Raw genomic sequence first — 20,624 nt, forward strand, 5'->3', positions numbered from 1 at the left:
AATTTTAAAGGTTAGCTTAAAGAGCCTGTCTCTTATTTCAGGAATGTTTGGGTTATTCAGGGTCTGGTGGTTGACCTTCTGTATGTGGTTTTCATTTTTATATTTTTCAGCTGCCCGTGGAGCCCCACCTCTGCCACCCATTCTCAGGTGAAGCCTGGCTTGGTCCTGTTCCTCAGGATAAGGATGGACCCTCTCCTGTGCTCAGATGGTCCCTTCCATTCCCCTGAAACCTGCATGAGAGCTCCTGACGTGTTTCTCCAGTGCAACCCACCTCTAGACACCAAGCGTCCTCCCCACTCACCTCCATCTATGCATCTCGTCTCTAGACTTGGTGATTGGACTCTTTATATTGACAGGAGGGTCTCAAACCCTGCATCCATCCCTCCTCTTGCAAGCCCTGCTAGCCAGATGAGGAAAAAGCTTCCATGTCTCCTGCTTTCCTTTTGGGGAAAGGTGCCTTGTTGTGATGAATGAACTCATTGTTGGGGCAGGGTGGAGAATGGTACTCCTACCTTCTCCTACCCACAGTGGGGGAAGCTTGGCGAGTATATTCTATTTCATCATTCAGGAGGCTGGCATGACCAGGACTTCTGGGGGGTGGGCATTTTTAGTGAAACAGGAAAGGAATTTGCAGAGAAGTGATCTGTTTTAAAGGTCATGTTTGAAAAAAGGGCAAAGAAACGGTTCTGCTTTCTTTTTAGGGGTATTTTGGTTTTGTTTTCACCCCACCCCATGCCACCACCCCAGGGAGAAGTTGGATATTACAAATACTAAATACTAATCAGTTGAACTAAACATCTAATAAGAAGAGAGGGTGAAATAAACTGGGGATCCTTTTAGAGCTAGTCAGTTTCTGTGCAGCAAAGGGACCAGGAGCCATTTGCATCCTCTGGGAATCCCTGCCCATTTGCCCATTTCCTCAGGGTGCTGAGGCTGAGGGATGTTTTTCCTCTCTGCACTGCCCACTCCCTCAAGAGAAAAGTCCCATTTTTTCGTTCATTACAGATTCACATACTCCAAAAACCTGCAATGGGAGATGGGAAGATAAGGCCTTGGCCTTGACACCTGGCCCTTTTAGTCCTGCTCAGAAACTTCAGCCCCTCATGGGTGCTCCAGGATGACAAGGGAAGGGTGAAGCACCTCATGGAAGGGATCAGCTCTGTGGACTTCGAAGGACTTTAAGGCCTACTTATTCCAAAGTTCACAGCCCATCTGGCTGAGTATGTTCTTTCTGTTCCTTTCTCCACCACTCTTGCCTTCCCAAGACTGAAGGGGTTATACAACCAAATAGAGAAGGGTGAGGAAGCTTATGGGGATAGTCAAAGATTCCTCTGTGCCAAGAAGCACAAAGACTTTGGTGAGGTGTGCTTCAGTCCAGTTGATCTTCCTTGGCAGTCAGCAATATGTTTCTTTGTCTTCCAGTCCTGGTTAAAGGGCACAGAGGAAATGGGTCCCAATCTAGGTAGGAACTGAGCTTGGATGGTGCGACAGGGACTTCACCATTCTCCAGCAGCAGGATGGGGCTCCCTGGGTTCTACACATGGGTTGGTTTGGTTTGCTACAGCTCTTGCCAAGTGCAGAGACTGCTCAAAGCTTGGAGTTAGAGCAGGAGAGCCAGGGCTATTCCTTGAAATGGATGGGGAGAGTCAATTAACAATTATCACCAGGTACATCAACAGGCTTAAACTGCCTTAGGGACCTCTCTAATCTGTTAGATCACAGACTAAGGATCTGTGCCTGGTGCCCAGTGAAACCCAAGTCTTCCCAGTGCTAGATGGGAGAGCTCTCAACTTGGGTTATTTGTATGGGGTCTGCTATCCTCTGCCATCCCCTGGACTACATTGGGCCTTGGGACAAACCATGGTGAGGTCTGTCACCAAACTTTTCTAATCATTCTCTTTATTGTTTTTATTTTCAAATCTGTTAGTAGTTACCTCCCAGCAGTATATCCCTAGCATCCTGAAGCCAGGATAGCTGAGACAGGGAACTAGTGGAGGGAAAAAGAGTTACAAGAGTTAATTCTGCAGCAGAGTTCCAGGGAGATGCTGACCAGTTACTGAACTTGGACTGTGAAGTCTTCCCATTTGTTTTTGAAATGGGAGTTGATGCCTTTTGTACAATGTTATCAAAGTATATCTTTTTTTTTTCCTCCTTTACTCAAACATAGAGCATCAAAATGAGTATCACAAGTAAAAGCCAAACCCCAGCTTTTCATTGGGGCTGATAATCCTCCTCTGTGACCTGCTGTCCCTCATATTCCCCAGCATTTGGGCTGTGTCACATGGGTATTGATTGTATTCTCATTTTCTTGGCCTCATGAAAAAAGGCCTGGGCCTAGATCTAATCAGAGGGATTTTCTTCTTGAGAGCATGTTGATGGCACAGTACCTATTTAAATGTCTTTTGCCTTATACGTTATTTGGTCCCTCTGTTAATAACAGATTTATTGTCATGTATATTTACTATTGAAGAATGGGAATGTGATCCTCATAGTTATTGATCTATTTTATATGTTGTAAAAAGCTTGTAAAATAGATTTAAGGTGGGCTGGCTGCAAGAGCACTAAAACTTCTCACCTTTTAAACTGCTCTTTTTATCTGCTTGTGGGAATTTTGTCTCTTCAGTGGAAGATTGGGTGGTCTCATGTTGAGACTATTGCCCAGTCCCATTAACCCCCTTATTCCCTCCCAGAAGGAAGAGACATTGCCTAACTAAGCATCAGGAATCTGTGTTAAAAGCCCTTGTGCGGGTTTGGTTTTATGATGTTTTTCTCTAGTGGGAAAAACTTAATTGTTTCTTTCCACCCTTTCTGGGAAGCAGAGCAGTGGCTTCCAGGTTTTTAAATGAGCTAGATGCCCCTCTTCCCTCTTTTTTGGTCACCAGACCTGGATCGAATCACTTTGATATTCCAGGTATGGTTTTTTTCTGTTGTGGGGATTTCCTCCAGCTGCAGAACCCTATCATCCTCACAGTGTGGGCTCCCAGAGTGTGGGTTTAGGGCTACCCCACCTGATGGATGTGAGGCTGCTGTCTCCAGAAATGCATCCCAGCACTCCTAACTGGCAAACGCAAGGAGACTAGCCGCTGGCCATTGCACTGGGGGCATTCCCTCCCCCGACAGCTTCCCAACTTGAAGCCCAGATTTACCTCCAGGGAGAGGTGAGAAAAAATTGTAAATAGACTTGCTACAGAGCAACTCAGGGTTGGGGTGTGTTTTAATTCTCCTGATCACTTGAAATAATCTGTAGGCTGAGTGCTTATGGGAGTGGGGGAGAAATGTGACTCCAGGGTCCTTCCCTTCCGCAAAGCTCTGGGGGTGGAGTACAGGGCATCTGAGGCCCTTTGATGGCACTACACTGAGCTGTCTGTCCTTCTGGAAACCCAACCTACGATCAACTGCAAATCCAATTCTTCACATTCCAGTTGTAGCCTTTCTTTCCCTACTGAATCTCAGTCCCTGGCCATGTGGTCAAGGTGGCTTTCTGTAAGACACCCTGATTTAGGGAATGGAAGGCATTACAAGTCTGCCTTCAAGACTCATCTCTTAAAAGCAAAATGTAACAAAATTACAGCCACCTTCAAGATACATACAAAAAGAAGGATAACTTTAACTGAAGGAAGGATTTGGTTCCATTCAACTCCACGGTCATTGTGCCTTTACTTGTGTTAGAGTTCTCTGCTTTCTTCCTCTCTCCCTTTGAAGCAATTAAAATCTTCCTTGATAACTGCTGTTTCCTTCTTTCTACTCTTGTTTCTAACAGCTTAGTGGGTTTCCTCTAATTGTCTTAAATCTCATTCCACTGGTGGCAGAGGGGCCAAGCCTTCTTTTCTCATGTCTAACCTTTGTCCTTTCCCACGGGGACCAGTGTGAAAGTCATAGTCAACACTGAATAAAAGACTAGAGTGACATGTGTGGCGTGCGTGAGTGTGTGTGTCTGTCCATCTTTGCGTGTGGGTCAGTTTATTTTCTTTTTAAAAAATAATTTATTGTATGACTTATTTTGGAGTTCTACTCCAATTACAGTGCTCCCTCACCCAATTAGCAGTGATTTTGCCCCCTCCCTCCCCACAATGTATAGTCTGGTCTCAGGTTGGATTCTTTGGTACATTTCTTTCTTCTGGATGCCGTGCAGTTTAATTAAACCTTGCTTAAAAACAAAAACCTGAAAACTGTGTACTCTTGTCTGGAACGCCGCCTCAAGTGGTGGCATAGAGAGGGGAGAAAATCTGTTGCCTTCAGTGAGTGTAGTGGTTTGACTAGGACCTCTGAGAAGGGAGATGCACTGACTTGGGCGGAAGCATCTGGTAGCTGGAGGGGTTTTCCCTCCTTCCCTCTTGCTGTTTTGAATACCACAGTTCATTGGCCATGCTCACCTGGGTGATTCTGATAGATTTGGTCATCAGTGTTTGCCACCTACCTGATTTCAGGGGACCCAGGAGATGCTCTGGCCTTGTCCTCTCCTTCTATCTCTTAAGCTTCTTTCTACCTGTGTTGCATGGCAGTCTCAGACTGAGGTATGGAAGAAAAGGTGGGGGCAGAGCAGACATACTGTGCGTGTCTATTTTTATTTTATTATTTTATTTTTTTCCCCTTTCCTGCTTTTTGCATTGAAATCTTAGCTGGCTTTCTTGAACTTTGACTTGGGGTGTAAAAACTGAACCAGACATTCTCTGCTTACTGTGGTCAGCTGACATAATCACCACCAAGACTTAATGAGCTTACCTTGCACTTTTCATCACTAGGAAAGGTCTTGAAATTATTTCCCATACTGATTCATTATGGGTGTGTGTATGAATCACTTTCACATAATTTTAGATATGAAAACATGTGAGAGGGAGGGGGGAAAGGCCTCCTTTCATTTTCATCCATACTTAACAGATTGGCTGAATCCCTGATTATTTGACCCATCATTGTTATTAATATGATTAATAAACTACCTATTTATTGATTTAATTGTTCCTCCTGTGACTTTAAATAGCCCTCAAATAGATTTTGTGTGAATGACCCTCAGCTTCACTTCCTAACCCTGTAAGGTTTTCTCTGTCCTGTTGAGATGGTATTGCTAGTCTGTGTGTGTGTGCGTGCGTGCGCGCGTGCATGGGTGCACACACAAGGATGTTGTGCACTGGATGGGTCCTTCCAGTGTGATTTGATTCCTTCCCTCATGCTACTGTGTTATCAGTTAAGCAGGTGATAAGGACTCCAGTGTGTCAACTGTCATTATTACTAAGACACAGCTGCTTACTGTGAATGTGCCTGTTTAAGTATTTCCTGGCCCCGCCCAGCCACAGCTGCAAGGATGCTGCCTGCCTCTGACTTCTGTTGCTCTGCAGACAGAGGTAAGAGAAGGAAAATGTCAACCTCAAGACCCTAACCACCCCAGAGGAGAACTACAGGGAAATGCTTCACGTCTGACATCATGACAGCACTGGAGCCCAGTCTGGATCATTTTTACACATAATTGAATTAATTTTCCACTCCTAGGTTATGGGGTGTGAAATTTAAAGGACTCTATGCTATCCAGCCACAAAAAGTGTTCATGAAAAAGGTGGATATCCAGTTGGCAGGAATGTCCTTTCCGTTCTTTCAGCAGGCCCGTATTGTATACTTTACTCTACCAGGGACCTACAATATGAAGATGAATAGGATATGGTCTTTGCCTCCAGGGAGCTCAGAGTCTAGGAGGACACTTCAGGACAGCTGCCAGGAGAAACCTATGTAGCTTATTAAAAGGTTTTATGACAGCCAGGGAGGGAGGATGGTGTGTGTCATTCCACACAGAGGAAACAGCAAGGACAGAGGCACAGAAGCAAGAAACTGGTGGCATGTGCAGCATGTTCCTGTAGTATCGGAAAGGGAGAGCTTCATGTAGGTAACCTTTTAGGGACCTTTCAATCCAGACATTCTGTGATTCTCTGCCTGCTTCCACGGTGGTCATTTAATCTTGTAGGCTTATTTTGGACCATTGTTTTTCTTCTTGGTGAGTGTTTTCATAGCCTGCAAGATGTATACATTAAGTCCTCATTGCTTCCTGGGCTCCCTCTAGCCCACTGTAACTGAGGGAGGTTGTTTGCCACTACCCCTTAAAGCTGGCTGGACACATGTTTCCATTTCAGGTTATTAAGGACAGTTCTTAGGTGGCCAGGTTATCAAAATACATGAACAGTAAATGTTGCTTCCTGGGTTCTATCGCTCTATTAAGAGATCAGAAATACCATCAAGTCAAAAAGCCTCCATTCTACGGTAACACTTTTTCCATTCACGTCAGTCTCTTCACTTAGGGTTTCCAGCTCCTAGAGAGCCTTCCCAAAATGTGCTCCTTCACCATCTCTTCCTATTTATTTACTTTTGAAGTTTTATTTAAGTGATCTCTACACCCCACGTGGGGCTTGAACTCACGGCCAGAGATGGAGTCATAAGCTCTTCTGACTGAGCCAACTAGGCACCCCCATCCCTTCCTATTTAGAAGTACACAGAAGGTTTCTTACTTAGGACCTGCATCTGATACCTCCCCCTGTATTTAAGTGGTCAAGAATTTGATCTGTCAGACTTCCTGAATTCAAATGCCAGTTTTTCCACTTACTGGTTGTGTGACTTTGGGCAAATTTACTCAAGCCCTCTATTTCAGTTTCCTCATTTGCAAAATGAAAATAACACCAATTTTATGCGATGTTTGTGAGAGTAAGGTGATAATAGGTAAAATACTTGAGCTCAGTGCCTGGCATACACTTAAACACTCAGTATTTGTGCTTTATCTCCTGTATGAACTAATTATAATTAACTGATGATTGTAATACCATTGGTTCCTATTTCTCAGCTTCATTGCTCTATTTCATTTGAAACTAAAGAATGAAAGATAAATGCCTGCCATCACCTAGAATTGGGTTTTGGCCTTCAAGGGAACCTGAGGTTATTAGCTTTGGAAGCCGGCCTGTAAATTACTCCTTTAATTTATATTTTTCATTAAAAGCTCAGCTTGCCTCTTCTTCTATAGGGGTCTTCTCTGGCCCTGAAACCCCAGTGTTTAGCCATAAAATAAGGTTTTAAAATTAAGGGTCCATAATTCTCTCAGCTCCCCACAAGGTGTGGATTAATGGAATTGATAAGAAGGTGCACAGGATGTTATTTTTAACAAAAGCAAAGGCCTGGCCCTATTTCTTATCTTTGAAACACAAATCAAGGAGATACTGCGATTGAAGTGTATTGTATTTATTTATGTATGTGTAGAGCTTTACAAAAAAGACCTCGGTTTGGGTGTCAGGAAATCTGGGTCCTAAGCTCTTCATCGCCACCAAGATGCTGTGACCTCTAACCCTCTGCACATTCGCTTTGTGACTTGCAGGTTGAACATTAGGTAAGTAAAGCGCCTAGTATCACGCCTGGCACACAGAACTGCCCCCCCTTCCCCTGTCATGACAGGTAGTAGGTCTCTGAAAATGCATACCATTAGGATAATGAAAATGGGTACGCGCGCCAGTGAGAAGGGGCAACCACATCTCTACACCTCCCACGGAAAAATGAGCATGGAAACAGAGTCGCGTTGAAGCTAAGACTACACTTCCCGCTGCCCTTTGCGGCCGGCTCGATTTGCCTTACCCAGAATCGCTCCCTCCGCAACCTTGCGTCTTCCCGCGGAGGCCCCGGATGTAGAATCCCTCTCTGCTCGATGGGCGTGGCCTGGCAGTGGCTCTGAGACCTGGGGCTCTCTTATTGGTTGTGGTCCTACCGACTGGATTGGAAGTGAAGGAGGGGGCGTGGGCCAAGGCGCGCGGCGGTCTAGCGACAGCCAATCAGAAGCCTGGTCGGGCTTTGGCGGGAGGCGGTAAAGCTGCGGCTTTGCAGATTTGGCGCGAGTGCGGCTGGGCTTTACTGCAGCTGGTGTGTAGTTTATTCCGGAACTTGCCCTGAAGAATCCCAGAAGCCGTGTGCGAGAGACGTGAGAAAGAGCCAGCACTGAGGTACTCAGCCTTGTAAGGTGGAGAGGAGAGGATTGCTCGGGGAGGCCTAAGGCCCAGGAGGCAGCGGAGTTGGGAGAGCGGCTACGGCGAGGGCCGCTGCTTCCCCCTGAGGCTCGAGGTGAAGTGAGGGGAGAAGAGCTCAGATCGTCAGAGGTCTGGGGTCGGAGTAAGAGAAGGGAGTAGCCTGGCAGTCGTGCGTGGAATAAAGAGGCTGAATGTCGAAGGAGGGAGATGTTTCGGAGTGGGGTTGAGAAGGTGTGGCGTGAGGACTGAGTGCAGGGTGGAGGGAAGACCGTATATATGTCAGGGTACTGGGCCAACCTGGTGATAAAGACACACCCCGTGCCCGGAGTGAGGGAATTAGAAGTCCTGTAGAAGTCAGTTAAGATAAACTTTTTATTGCATCACTCAAGTGCTTAAGAATTTGGGCTCTGGAACCAGAATGCCTGGCCTGCTATGACTTTGGGCTTTTGTTCCTCTGAGTTTTCTCCTCTGTAAAATAAGAATAGTAAGAGTGCCGACCTCTAGTGTGTAAAACTTAAATGAGTCAGTGCCTAAGGGGCCCCGAGCTGGCTCTGTCCATAGAGCATGCGACTTGTGCTCTCAGGGGTCATGAGTCGGAGCTCCACGCTGGGTGTAGAGATTCTTTAAAGTGAAAATAAAATGCTTATAACAGCGTCTTACACACAGTAGGTAGACAGCAAGTGTTTGTTATTATTGCTCAGATTTGGATGTGAAGTAGAACTGAATGCTAAAATATTGTTATCACATAATTTACTTATGAAATGTTGCTCATCGTTATAAATTCCATGTTAGCTACTTTTCCTTCATTTTTTACATATTGACAGATTGCCCTGTTCCCTTTTTTTGTACCCAGCCGTGTTGCCATCATGCCTCAAACCCGATCCCAGTCACAGGCTACAATCAGTTTTCCAAAAAAGAAGCTGTCTCGAACATTGGACAAAGCTAAAACTTCTGGTGACACCAAACTAGAACTGACCAATGTCCAGGCCTCACGCCGTTCTTGTGTAAAAATTCTGCCTCTCAGCCCCAGAAAACGTCTTGGTAAGCTATCCATTATAGCAGAACAACTTTTTGCCTGGTAGCTCTTTGTTTGTTTAGTTTGAGAGAGAGAGAGAGAGAGAGAGAGAGAGAAAGCATGAGTGGGGGGAAGGGGCAGAGGGAGAGAGAGAATCTTAAGCAGGCTCCACGCTCAGCACAGAGCCCCACTCGGGGTTTGATTCCCACCACCCTGGGATAATGACCTGAGCCCAAATCAAGAGTCGGGTGTTCAACTGATGGAGCCACCCAGGCACCCTGTGACTGGTAGCTCTTGACCTCTCTTTCTTCAATAATAAGATGCCTAGTCCTTTGAAGCAGCTTCCTAAGTTCATTTAAGACCACTGTGTTCTTAAACTAGTTAAAAAAAAAAGACCACTCTGTTCACTTTGGTTATTTTCAAAATAGTTGCTAAATTCATTTACTGAACTTCAGAGTTAAGCTCCGTGTTGAGGTCACTTTCTGAACTGCTTAACAGTTCTGGTATTCAGTTCCTTAATTTTGAACTTAGTCGTCAGTGTTTTAAATGACCTTGCAGTTATTTATATAGTATTTTGAAGCTTTCACCTCATTAATGGTGAAATTAATAGAAACAAAATAATAGAAGATTGTTTTAGAACAGTAGTTGGCAATCCTGTCTTGTTTTAGATCTTTTTTTGTTTTTTTGTTTTTAAATGAAGGGTGATGTGGCAGTATCTAAAGACATTTTTTGGTTGTCACAATTGAGGGAGTGGCATAGTGGATAAAGGCCAGGGATGCTGCTGAACATTCTACAATGCACAGGATAGCTCCCTACAAGAATTATTCGGTCCAAGATCTCAATGGTGCCAAGACTGACAAACCTTGTTTTAGAGCAATGTTAAAAATTTCATCCCACTAAACCCGTTTGCTTTCTGCCAAATAGTAGTAAGATTCAGTGGTGCCATCTGGTGGCCAGTATTTGCTTCTAGATAAGAGGCATTTTATTTTGGTGGTTTTGATTATGGAAATTTGACTCTTGCTGAGAAAAGCAGAGATGTTCCAAGTCCTTTTACTATCCACTACTATGAATGACCGTATTTTGATTTTAATATATTTCAGGTGATGATAATCTGTGCAACACTCCCCATTTGCCACCCTGTTCTCCACCAAAACAAGGCAAGAAAGAGAATGGCCCCCCTCGCTTCCATACACCTAAGGGGCGCAGATTGGTGTTTGACAATCAGCTGACAATTAAGTCTCCTAGCAAAAGAGAACAAGCCAGAGTTCACCAAAACAAAATACATTCCTCAGTTCGAAAAGGTCAAGAGATTACAACAAATTCTGAGCAGAGATGTCCACTGGAGAAAGAATCTGCATGTATGAGACTGTTCAAGCAAGAAGGTTCGTTCTCACATGTCAGCTGTTAGTACAGCCTCATAAACAAGCTGGTGACTCCAGATGAAACCTGGTGGATCTTCTTAGTCTCCTCTGTTGTATCTAATTGTCCTTTCACGTTTGACACAGGCACTTGCTACCAGCAAGCAAAGCTGGTCCTGAATACAGCTGTCCCAGATCGGCTGCCTGCCAGGGAAAAGGAGATGAATGTCATCAGGAATTTCCTGAGGGAGCACATCTGTGGGAAAAAAGCTGGAAGTCTTTATCTTTCTGGTCCTCCTGGAACTGGAAAAACTGCCTGCTTAAGCCGAATTCTGCAAGACCTCAAGGTACACTGAAAGTCTGAAATATGAAGCTCTTGCTAAAATGACACTTGGTTATTAAGGGTTAAGAAAAAGTAGACATGCTTAGGAGATTGAAATCTTCCCTCAAATAAGATGTTTTTAGTTTCATTGTCTAAATCTTTCTAAATGAAAGTAGAACTTATTCTCTTACATGCATTTAACTCCTCAAAGACGCTTTAGGTCCCATCAAACCTTTATCTGAGGGCAAAATATCTCTCATGTTTGCATTTTTCTAGAAGGAACTGAAAGGCTTTAAAACTATCATGCTGAATTGCATGTCCTTGAGGACTGCCCAGGCTGTATTCCCAGCTATTGCTCAGGAGATTTGTCAGGAAGAAGTATGCAGGCCAGCTGGGAAGGACATGATGAAGAAACTGGAAAACCATATGACTGCAGAGAAGGGCCCCATCATGTAAGTATTGCTCTGCTGCATGTTGTTCTATAAAAATCTGCAAGGTCTGTTGCCCACAAACTCATATTCTAGTCTCTTGAATTTATCAGTTTGTATAAAAAAAGAACATTTCCTATATTTGCTGTACAAGAGGTAGTTACATATGCTTAAAGGGAAAGAAGAGAGGAAAAATACACGTTCTAATTTTAAATTGGAAAAAATGTTTTTAAACTAATTGCTTGAAAAACCTGTATGTTACTTTTATGTGATGGTGGGGGGTTATCATTGTAACAGTGACTGGAGAGAGGACAGCTTATGACCTCCAAACTGGTGTCAGCTGTAGGAATGTGACTTGAGTCAGCCCAGATCTCACAGATTGGAGAGTTAAGGTGAACATGGATACTAATCACTTCTCTTTATATGTAGTGTGTTGGTGTTGGACGAGGTGGATCAGCTGGACAGCAAAGGGCAGGATGTGTTGTACACGCTGTTCGAATGGCCATGGTTAAGCAATTCTCGATTGGTGCTGATTGGTTAGTGTTCAGTTGCTAATGTTACAGGATGGTTCTAAAGAATTCTTTTTTAATTGCTTCATCTTATCTATCACCTATTTTATGTTAAGCCAGCTTTCTGCTTTCTTATCAAAATGAAAGTTACTACAAAATAATAGTAGTTTTAACCTAAAATCAGTTTTGTGAAGTCTGAATAGAAATGCTATAATACTTCATTTCAGAGACCGTTGATTTTTGGACTATCTGGTCCTATTTATTAGTGAACAATTCTAAACCTAACTTGAACAGAGCATTCTAAGGTGACTGTGTACATCTTACCTAATAAGTATGGGTGGAAGGTGGGTGGCAAGTGAGAAGCAACAGTTAGAATGCTGGATTATAACTAGAAATTTTGTTCAGCTTTCAAAGGGTTTAGTTTTCCTTATAGGTGATTTGACCTTGATGATTGGTAGTATTTATCTCCTCCTCAGGTATTGCTAATACCCTAGATCTCACGGACAGAATTCTGCCGAGGCTTCAAGCTAGAGAAAAATGTAAGCCACAGCTGTTGAACTTCCCACCTTATACCAAAAATCAGATAGCTGCTATCTTGCAGGATCGGCTTGATCTGGTAAGTCCCACCTACTGTACCACATTATGTATCTCTTGGATCAGCTCTGGAGGGGAAGCCTAACAGTCATTCTAAAATATTTTTGCTTAGATTGCTTTCCTTAGCAGGGAGTTCTTGTGGGCCATAGTGAGAACATTTTTATATGAATTTCCACCCAAGGCTCCATTTATTGGGTGCCTCAGTGTTGGAATAAAAATAAGAGAAGAATCACTCAATACTGTTTTTTCCTCTTTTTTTTCAAGTTTATGTATTTGTAGTAATCTCTACACCCAATGTGGAGCTCAGACTCATGACCCTAAGATCAAGAGCTGCATGCTCTTCTGAGTGAGCCAGCCAAGTGCCCTTAATCCTTTAAAAGAAATTTTTTTAATGTTTATTTATTATTGAGAGACAGAGCATGAGCATGGGTGGGGCAGAGAGAGGAGGAGACACAGACTCTGAAGCAGGCTCCAGGCTCTGAGCTGCCAGCACAGAGTCTGTTGTGGGACTCGAACTCACACAAACCTCGAGATATGACCTGAGCAGAAGTCGGATGCTCAACCAGCTGAGCCACCCAGGCGCCCTGCCCCTCAATCCTTTTTAAATGGCCTTTAAAAATAGGGCCTATGAAAAAAACTTTCTCTTGAAAATGACCAAATAGATTTTATTTTAGTTTAGTTTTGCTAATTTCTGATTGCCTTTTTTCCCCATTCATGAACCTCAAGTACATGCTTACAGAATGCTTAAATGTGTGAAATTTCCATTTACTTTATGAGCAAAAAAGGCATCTCTTAGATCCTAAAGGGTGGCCAGTCAAGTTTAGACTTAACATGAAAATATGTATATCAGGGACCTAAATTACAGAGAGGGGGAATATTATACTTCATGTTGTCATCCCCTATGTCTTGTCCAAAGGTATCTAGAGATCAGGTTCTGGACAATGCTGCAATTCAATTCTGTGCCCGAAAAGTCTCTGCTGTTTCAGGAGATGTTCGAAAAGCACTAGATGTTTGCAGGTGAGTTATGGCACTGTCGGCTACTTTTATTAAAAAAAGAAATGATGTTAATTGTCTCATGTAACTCAAGTGAATGTAGCTTAAGAGGCTGCATTCTGCCACTTTTTACACTCAGAAAGGAGGACTTGTTTCTCAGTGGGGAGCTCTGCATTTCCACCGTGTTAATGTCTGAAACATTATCAGTCCATTACCTACAGAGGGAGAAACAAATGAGATGTTGCTGGCACTCCCTGTGGTGATTATAGATTGGTTAATTACATTTGTATTAAAAAAGACTCCAGTTTACTTTTCCATTAGCTGGTCTCAAGCAGGTTTATTTATGGACCTGAACCATCTTTGCCTTTAGACTTTTTTTTCCTTCCTTTCCTTTTGTGAGCACCCCTTCCTCCTGTTGGTGGTCCCCCACAGTTGTACTCTAGACCTCTCTCTCCCTTCCCATCCTCTGCCCCTCCTGCTGGGGAAAGCCTCTGTGCTGACTGATGAAATTTCTTCCTTCCCAGTAGGGACACTGGGTCCATTAAAATGATACTTGCTGTGTTGGCCCGCTGGTCCAACCTCCCCCTACTGCCATGCAAAAGATCCAGGCCTGGCTTATGGCTTCCTGTGGGCAAAGTACTTTGGAGACAGCAGTGGGAGAGTAAGCTCTGCCTATTGCTAGATGGCATGATCCTGGATTTGAAAGTTTCCCCTAGTCAGCAAACTAGTTGGGTAAAGACTGCAACTATGAGCAATTGTCATGTAGGCTGGTGTGGTTTAGCCTACATGTATCATATGTATATGTAGCCAAGGACTCCCCTTTTAGCTCCAGTGCGTATGGGTGGTACTGGCTCTTTGTAGTCGGTCACCCACCCACATATCCTCTCTCCTATCCATGACATTTTTTCCTTGTTCAGAATGTTATTATTGGCCACATGTATGATGACCTACTTGGCATCTATAAGAGGAAACCATATAGTGTTGAAGTTTCTCAGATTCCCTGGTCCATGAAATTATTTCAAGGCAATTAAGTCCCCTTTAGCTGAGACATAACCCAGCTTCATTTAGGGGCTTTGAAATTATAAAACACGTGTCTGTTTTTGAGCTTGGTGGTTTGGTGTGGTGTTTGGTTTGGCTCAGCCTAAATTAATTTTAGAAATATTTTTTTATAGGAGAGCTATTGAAATTGTAGAGTCGGATGTCAAAAGCCAGACTATCCTCAAACCGCTGTCTGAATGTAAGTAGTTTATCTCCTTCCCGTCTTCCTTTATAATTGGAAGCTTAACTTTTCTGAGGAAAGGGGTAGAAAGATGAAATGAACACAGTTAAATCCACACTTATCCTGTTCTGTATTCTCTGTTTTTGGTCAATTTCATCTACTTTACTTGAGTCTGGCCTGTCAGTACTGTAGTCCATGCATTGCTGGAAATGAGCTCCCCAGGGTGTTATAGAAATGGCTGGGTCATAGTAAGTTTTCTTTCTAAACTCTAGAAATGAAAATTGTAGACAATAAGGCTTGCCCAGCTTCTCTCTGGGTTCTTGTGTTGAGTGCACTTTAGGTCTTGATATAGGTGAAAAGGAAGCCCAGTAAATAAGAGTCAGACAGTGAGAGAATCTTGTTCAACTTGGGATATCTCAAGCCTTTACACATGTGTAGGAGGGTGAAGATACAAACATGATATTGCTACAGTGGGCTGTTAGAAAAATGACAAAATTAATTTTCCTTTCCGTTAGCTTTGTTCTCTTAGTCATGGCGGATGTAAAATGGCCCTGAACTACGTATCTTGTCAGTATTTTAATATCCAGTGTTAATCTTTAGAAACAAGACAGTCTGATTTGATTGTTTCTTCTTTCACTCCTGCAGTGGTTGAGAGTTATCAAAATTGTTTCTAGCACTATAGTTCCATAGAAAACTCACTTTCTTTTCTTCCCTTCCCTTCCCTCCCCTCCCTTCCCTCTTTTCTTTTCTCTCTTCTTTTCCTTTTTCTTTTCTTTTCTTTTCCTTTCCTTTCTTTTTTCTTTTTTCTTTTCTTTTCTTTTCTTTTCTTTTCTTTTCTTTTCTTTTCTTTTCTTTTCTTTTCTCCTCCCCTCTCCCCTTCTCTCCCTTCCTCCCTTCCTTTTCATCAATTTGTTGAAAGGAAATCAATAAAAATATTTCAGAAGTAGCCAAATTCAGAGCGTATGCTAATTAATGGTAGGTAATATATACCAATGCATAGATTAGGTTATTGGTTTCTCTTTAACTTTTCAGATTATTCCTTTTCCTCAAGCAATAACATTTAGGCTTGTCAGTGCCCCTGTGAGCACCACTGGCACACACATAGCTAAAGGAGGTTGTAAGCTTCTGGCATAAATTATCAGACTAACTACATTCCTGTCTTTTGACCTCTGGTATGTGTGATTAGCTTTTAATGGCTCCAGAAAGCTATACGGAGGCTGATTTCAACTAAATGTAAGAAGGCACTTTCTAGTAAATAGCAGTAACTGGGCTTCTTTGACACATATGTGGGTTCCCTAGCTTTGAAGATATTCAAACAAAAGCTGGATAGATGATCACTGGTTGGGATTGTTTGGGGTAGGAAGCAAGAAGAGACCTCTAAATTCCTTTCAACTTTAAGATTCAGCTACTTGATCAGTGATCTCCAGTTTCTCTACTACCGCTAGTTCACAGCAGCATCCCATTTGTGGTAACAAAATAGAAGCAAATTGCTTCGGGGTGACTGCACGTGGTCTGAGGAAGTAACTTAGGCAAAGGTTGTTACAGAGCAAATCCTTCCTCTGTCCAAACAATGAGGCCACAGTCCTAGGCATCTTGTTGGCAGTTCCCCAACCTCCCGCCTCCGAGATGGTGCTATCTGCTAAGATATCCAATGACATTTTCTCAAGTGTTGCTCTATTGTAGATCAGCTTAGGCAAGTGAACCAAACCTCAAAGGTCATTTGGGGAGGCTATCTAGAAGAATTATGTAGGATTCCCTTTACTGTCCACATTTAGCCACTCATTTGATTCAAGATATTAGGTAATTCTTACAATTTCTTTTTCCTTTCTTAATTACCATGCACAATCATCCTTGCCTTAAGGTTCTGTTCTTTTTCATCTTCAAGGTACTAAGAACTTCCAAGGCAGAATACAGTAGTTTTCTGTCTAGTCCTTCTTTCCTGAGGTGGATTTTGTCTCCCTGACATTAAATTGCATTCCACAGGACAAAATAGCTTGCCGTTCTACCCAGAAAGAGGAAAACCCAATTTTCCAAGTCATCATGTTTTTAAGGATAGCATTGTCTCTCATCCTTTGGCTTCTAGTCACAGAGTTGGAACCTCCGCTTTTGCCACCACATGACTGCACTTGAATTTCTTTCAGCTAAAACTTAGTATTATCTGTCTGAATGCACACGATATTTTAAAATTTTAATTAAGCTTGATTTATTTACTTTTTAGGTAAATCGCCCTCTGAGTCACTGGTTCCCAGGAGGGTTGGTCTTATTCACATATCCCAAGTCATCTCAGAAGTTGATGGTAACAGAATGACTTTGAGCCAAGAAGGGGCACAAGATTCCTTCCCCCTTCAGCAGAAGATATTGGTCTGCTCTTTGCTGCTCTTGACCAGGCAGCTGAAAATCAAAGAGGTCACTCTGGGGAAGGTGAGTTGAGAATCTGCTTTGCAGAGCAGATATTGTCCAAAAGGCCTATTATGCTCCAGCTGATATGAATTAAAAATGGATTTTTAACAATAAGAATAAATATTGGTACCATATAAAAGGCAACTGGCTTTATTTCCCTTGGGTTGTGGTTGAGAATTTCCCATTAATTTCCTCCTCTCCATTTCTTCCTCTCCCTAAGAAATATATAGAGCTCCTCTCCTGCATTACAGTACAGTCTGTTGGCAATGTCTACAGTGTGCCTCTTCGAGGATTTGATTGAAAAGAGGGAAAATTAGGGTATTCAGATAACCTACAAATGCAAACTCACAATTAAAAAAAAAAAAAAAGATTATAAAGTTACAAAAGATAGAACTTTTAAACAACTTTTGTTCTTCCTTATTCCTCCCAGTTACATGAAGCCTATAGTAACGTCTGTCGCAAACAGCAGGTGGCAGCTGTGGACCAGTCAGAGTGTTTGTCACTTTCAGGGCTCTTGGAGGCCAGGGGCATTTTAGGATTAAAGAAAAACAAGGAAACCCGCTTCACAAAGGTACAACTAACTGCTTCTTTGTGATAATGCTTTTAATTGTCATGTTTTGGAGAGATTATCTTTTGCTAAAGTAAAGATTTAAATATGACCACAGTTAGGTAAACAATTTTTTTTGTTAAGTAGAGTTTAAGATCTGTGAGGATGGGGGGCACCTAGTGGCTCAGTCGGTTAAGCATCTGACTTCAGCTCAGGTCATGATCCCACTTCAGCTCAGGTCACGATCTGGTGGTTCGTGATTTCAAGCTCCTTGTCTGAGCTGTACTGACAGCTCACAGCCTGGAGCCTGCTTTGGATCTGTCACTCCCTCTCTGCCCCTCCCCTGCTTGCACTCTGTTTCTCAAAAATAAATAAACATTTTTAAAAATTAAAAAAAAAAAAAAAAGATCTGTGAGGATAGGACAATGGTATGAATGAAGCATTCTCTGCGGGCCATTGACTTCTTGCCTCTTGTGACAGAAGTTCAACATGGTAGAAATGTGTGTAATAAAAACTTGACTTTTGTGAGTTCTCCACCATGAAAAGTCCTTTTCTCTTCTTTCCAGGTATCTTTGAAGATTGAAGAGAAGGAAGTAGAGCATGCTCTAAAAGACAAAGCTTTAATCGGAAATATCTTAGCTACTGGATTGCCTTAAATTCTTTTCTTTTATACTAATGACGCTACCTGAAAGTATCCAGCTGGCATTTAGAGATCTATGGAGTCTTCATTTTAGTACTTTATCCATTCAGTGGCATTCAATGGTAATTTGTGAAAACAATATGACCTTTTTTTAACATGAAACTGATAAATTTTAATCTATGGATTCATGAATATTAGTGCAGAATAATAATTTGGGGTCTTATTTTATGCATTAAAAATTACCAAGTAGACCTTTTTTAATTATATTCACTACCTCCACCTCTTGTGTATCTCTAACCAATATGCTTGTATTGCAGTACACAAGATTTATGTTGTGGAATGTGCTTGTATTTACCTCTTAGTTTCTTCAGACATTGGCATATTTTAAAGAACCTTGGGGCTAGAGTAAGAAGAGAGAAAAAGGATGTTGCAGGAAAATAAGCAAGTCCACGTGGAGATCTGGAGATTTGATCAAAGAATTTCTTTCTTTTTGGAGGATATTGTGTTTGTGTTGCAAGTGCTTCCACACTGTGACATTTTAAAGACTCATTGAGCTTCTTGGGCACTCCCAAGGCTGTGGGGGTGGTAAAGGGACAGTAACTGTACGGATTGTGAATATATTTATTTTCAAGTTGCATCCTTTGTCTTTTTAAGCATGCACATTTCAAGAGAGCTCAGACTTTCAGAAAACCATGTGAAAATTTCTCCCCAAACTGTCCCACAGTCTTAGCTGCCCTCAGATGAAGCGACTTGTTTCCAGATGCTTTCGTTTGGGGTTGGATTTTCATCTGAGCTTCAGATTTTTCCAGTCTTGTTAGATAAATTAATCCATGTGGCTACTCAAGTCTTCCCTTTGCTTCATTTGGTTTCCAGTGGCATTAAATGGTAATTTGTGATGGGGACACCAGAGGGCACCATTATAACACTGACTACCTTAAAACTGCAGGCTTGGGGCTGGGGTAGTTTTGAGGGAAGGGGGAGAAAACCAGTTTGATCCCTTTGGGAGATTACTATACTTTTATATAACTCAAGCAGATGCTTGGAATGCAAACCATGTGCGATGTGAATGGTCTGAGAGCCAGTGACCAAGTCTGTGCTCACTGAGCTCTTTTACCTCTCGGACAGGACTTGAGTTGGGGAACTTGATATTGTACAAATGATCTGTTGGCCAGTGTTTCATTCATGCTGCCCACTGTATCCTTGTAATGTGATCTGGGCCACGGCAGATGGTATGGGATAGAAGAAGGACATGCAGAGAGAGCCCTCTGAAATGAACACTACCCACCGGTGGGTGTGGCAGAGCATTGTCTGTACATGAGAGTCTGAATGTCGTTCTCGCCTTCTCACCTTTACCAGGTTACTCCCTCCCTCTGAGGGTCATCTGTGAGTGGAAAACACAGTTCTGTACCTAGAAGCCTGAGAGTGTCTGGGGCTACAAGGGTTAACAAGCATAATTGCAAAGATTGTCCGAAGGCTGATGGAAAGCAGAGACTGAATGGGATTGAGAACAGATGCGAGGCTTGATTTAAATTACATTTTATTGGATGCTGCAGCCTTAAGAGACGTGACTGCTTTACAGTTTGTTTCCACACTGTGGGCAGCTGCTGTCTGTTCTGTGTCCACAGTAGGATCCTGCCCAAAAAGGAGCGGCCTCCCCACCTCGTTGTGTTTGAGGCTTGGCGCCTTTCTCTTAACTGTAGGGCTTGAGTCAGGAACATGGCTTGACTCGCAGTGGGGCTGCTATGTATCCTCCATGGCTCTGAGCCAAGATTGCATTTGCAGATTCAAAAGGGCCAAATTTCTTTCCCTTCTACCTCTTTTCTCTCCCTTTCCCCTGGTATTTGGAAATAGGGTTTTTTGTGTACTGGTTTGTTAGTTTCCTTTCCTTCAGTTCTCCCCCCACTGTCAATTTCTAGGTCATTGCTGCTCTTAAGACTTCAGCAATTGGAACAGGGTTGGTTCTGTCAATGATGCGTGAAGCAGACTTAGAGTCCCTGCTTGGCTTCCACTGCCCTTGTGGGAGCAAAAGCTGATGTATGTTTGTCAGTGAAGTCTTAAGTGTAATTCAGACAGCCAGAGAGCAGACTGAGAGGAGGAAGAAAGTGCTTTTCTTACTGGCGTTTCTCACTGAAGCTGAGAGCTATGGGAAGGTAGTGGGATTTTTAGAGGGATGGGCCGGACTTGTGGTTACTAGTTTTTGCCAGGATTGTAGCCTGTTTCACATAGAGTAGTGGCAAAGATGCTGACCTACATTCTTCCTCTTGAAGGTGGTGGGGTGTGTGTCTATATCCTGATTTATATTTCTTCACAGAAGCAGATTAAGCTTCCGTAGAGTGTTGATGGGTATTGCCATGGAAAGAACATAGACACAATAAAATTGGTGTGTTTCAACCCCAGAGCTGCCGCTGACATTTCTGGCTCAGTGAAGACTTGCCTGTGGGTAGATAACTAACTGGCAAGAGTGTGTGAGGTCCAAGCTACCCAGAGATCAAAAATATTGGCAGAGCTCTATTTGCTACCCACCCCCCACCCACTGCTCCCTGCCTTTATTAAGTGCCCTTTTAAGATTGACCAATAAGAACTGGGAGGTAGGATTGAGATACTTCTTGAGGATCTT

General features: G+C 42.8%; 2 protein-coding genes across 13 annotated transcripts in view; both read left to right on the forward strand.

Moving 5' to 3' along the window:
* WIPF2 (WAS/WASL interacting protein family member 2) overlaps window positions 1-4,953 on the forward strand; it is a 49,978-nt gene extending 45,025 nt beyond the window's left edge. For all 8 annotated transcript variants that reach the window (XM_042966356.1, XM_007085806.3, XM_007085805.3 and 5 more), the window contains one exon: window positions 111-4,953. In XM_042966356.1, the coding sequence (XP_042822290.1) occupies window positions 111-151 (41 nt within the window). In that variant the 3' untranslated portion in view covers window positions 152-4,953. The remainder of the gene's footprint in view (window positions 1-110) is intronic.
* CDC6 (cell division cycle 6) lies at window positions 251-18,642 on the forward strand. 5 transcript variants are annotated; one of them, XM_042966341.1, is made up of 13 exons: window positions 282-331; window positions 5,183-5,339; window positions 8,836-9,023; window positions 10,098-10,379; window positions 10,503-10,702; window positions 10,954-11,129; window positions 11,535-11,641; window positions 12,091-12,230; window positions 13,125-13,225; window positions 14,374-14,438; window positions 16,639-16,841; window positions 17,251-17,391; window positions 17,934-18,642. In XM_042966341.1, the coding sequence occupies exons 3-13, from the start codon at window positions 8,849-8,851 to the stop codon at window positions 18,021-18,023; spliced, it is 1,680 nt and encodes a 559-aa protein (XP_042822275.1). In that variant the 5' UTR covers window positions 282-331; window positions 5,183-5,339; window positions 8,836-8,848; the 3' UTR covers window positions 18,024-18,642. The 5 variants fall into 5 exon arrangements, with proteins under 5 accessions (XP_042822276.1, XP_042822275.1, XP_042822274.1 ...); XM_042966342.1 differs by lacking the exon at window positions 5,183-5,339 and having other exon boundaries at window positions 251-331; XM_042966340.1 differs by lacking the exons at window positions 282-331; window positions 5,183-5,339 and adding an exon at window positions 5,590-8,647.
* Window positions 18,643-20,624: the final 1,982 nt, after the last annotated feature.

Source organism: Panthera tigris, chromosome E1 (assembly GCF_018350195.1).
Source record: "Panthera tigris isolate Pti1 chromosome E1, P.tigris_Pti1_mat1.1, whole genome shotgun sequence".
Lineage (NCBI taxonomy): Eukaryota > Metazoa > Chordata > Mammalia > Carnivora > Felidae > Panthera > Panthera tigris.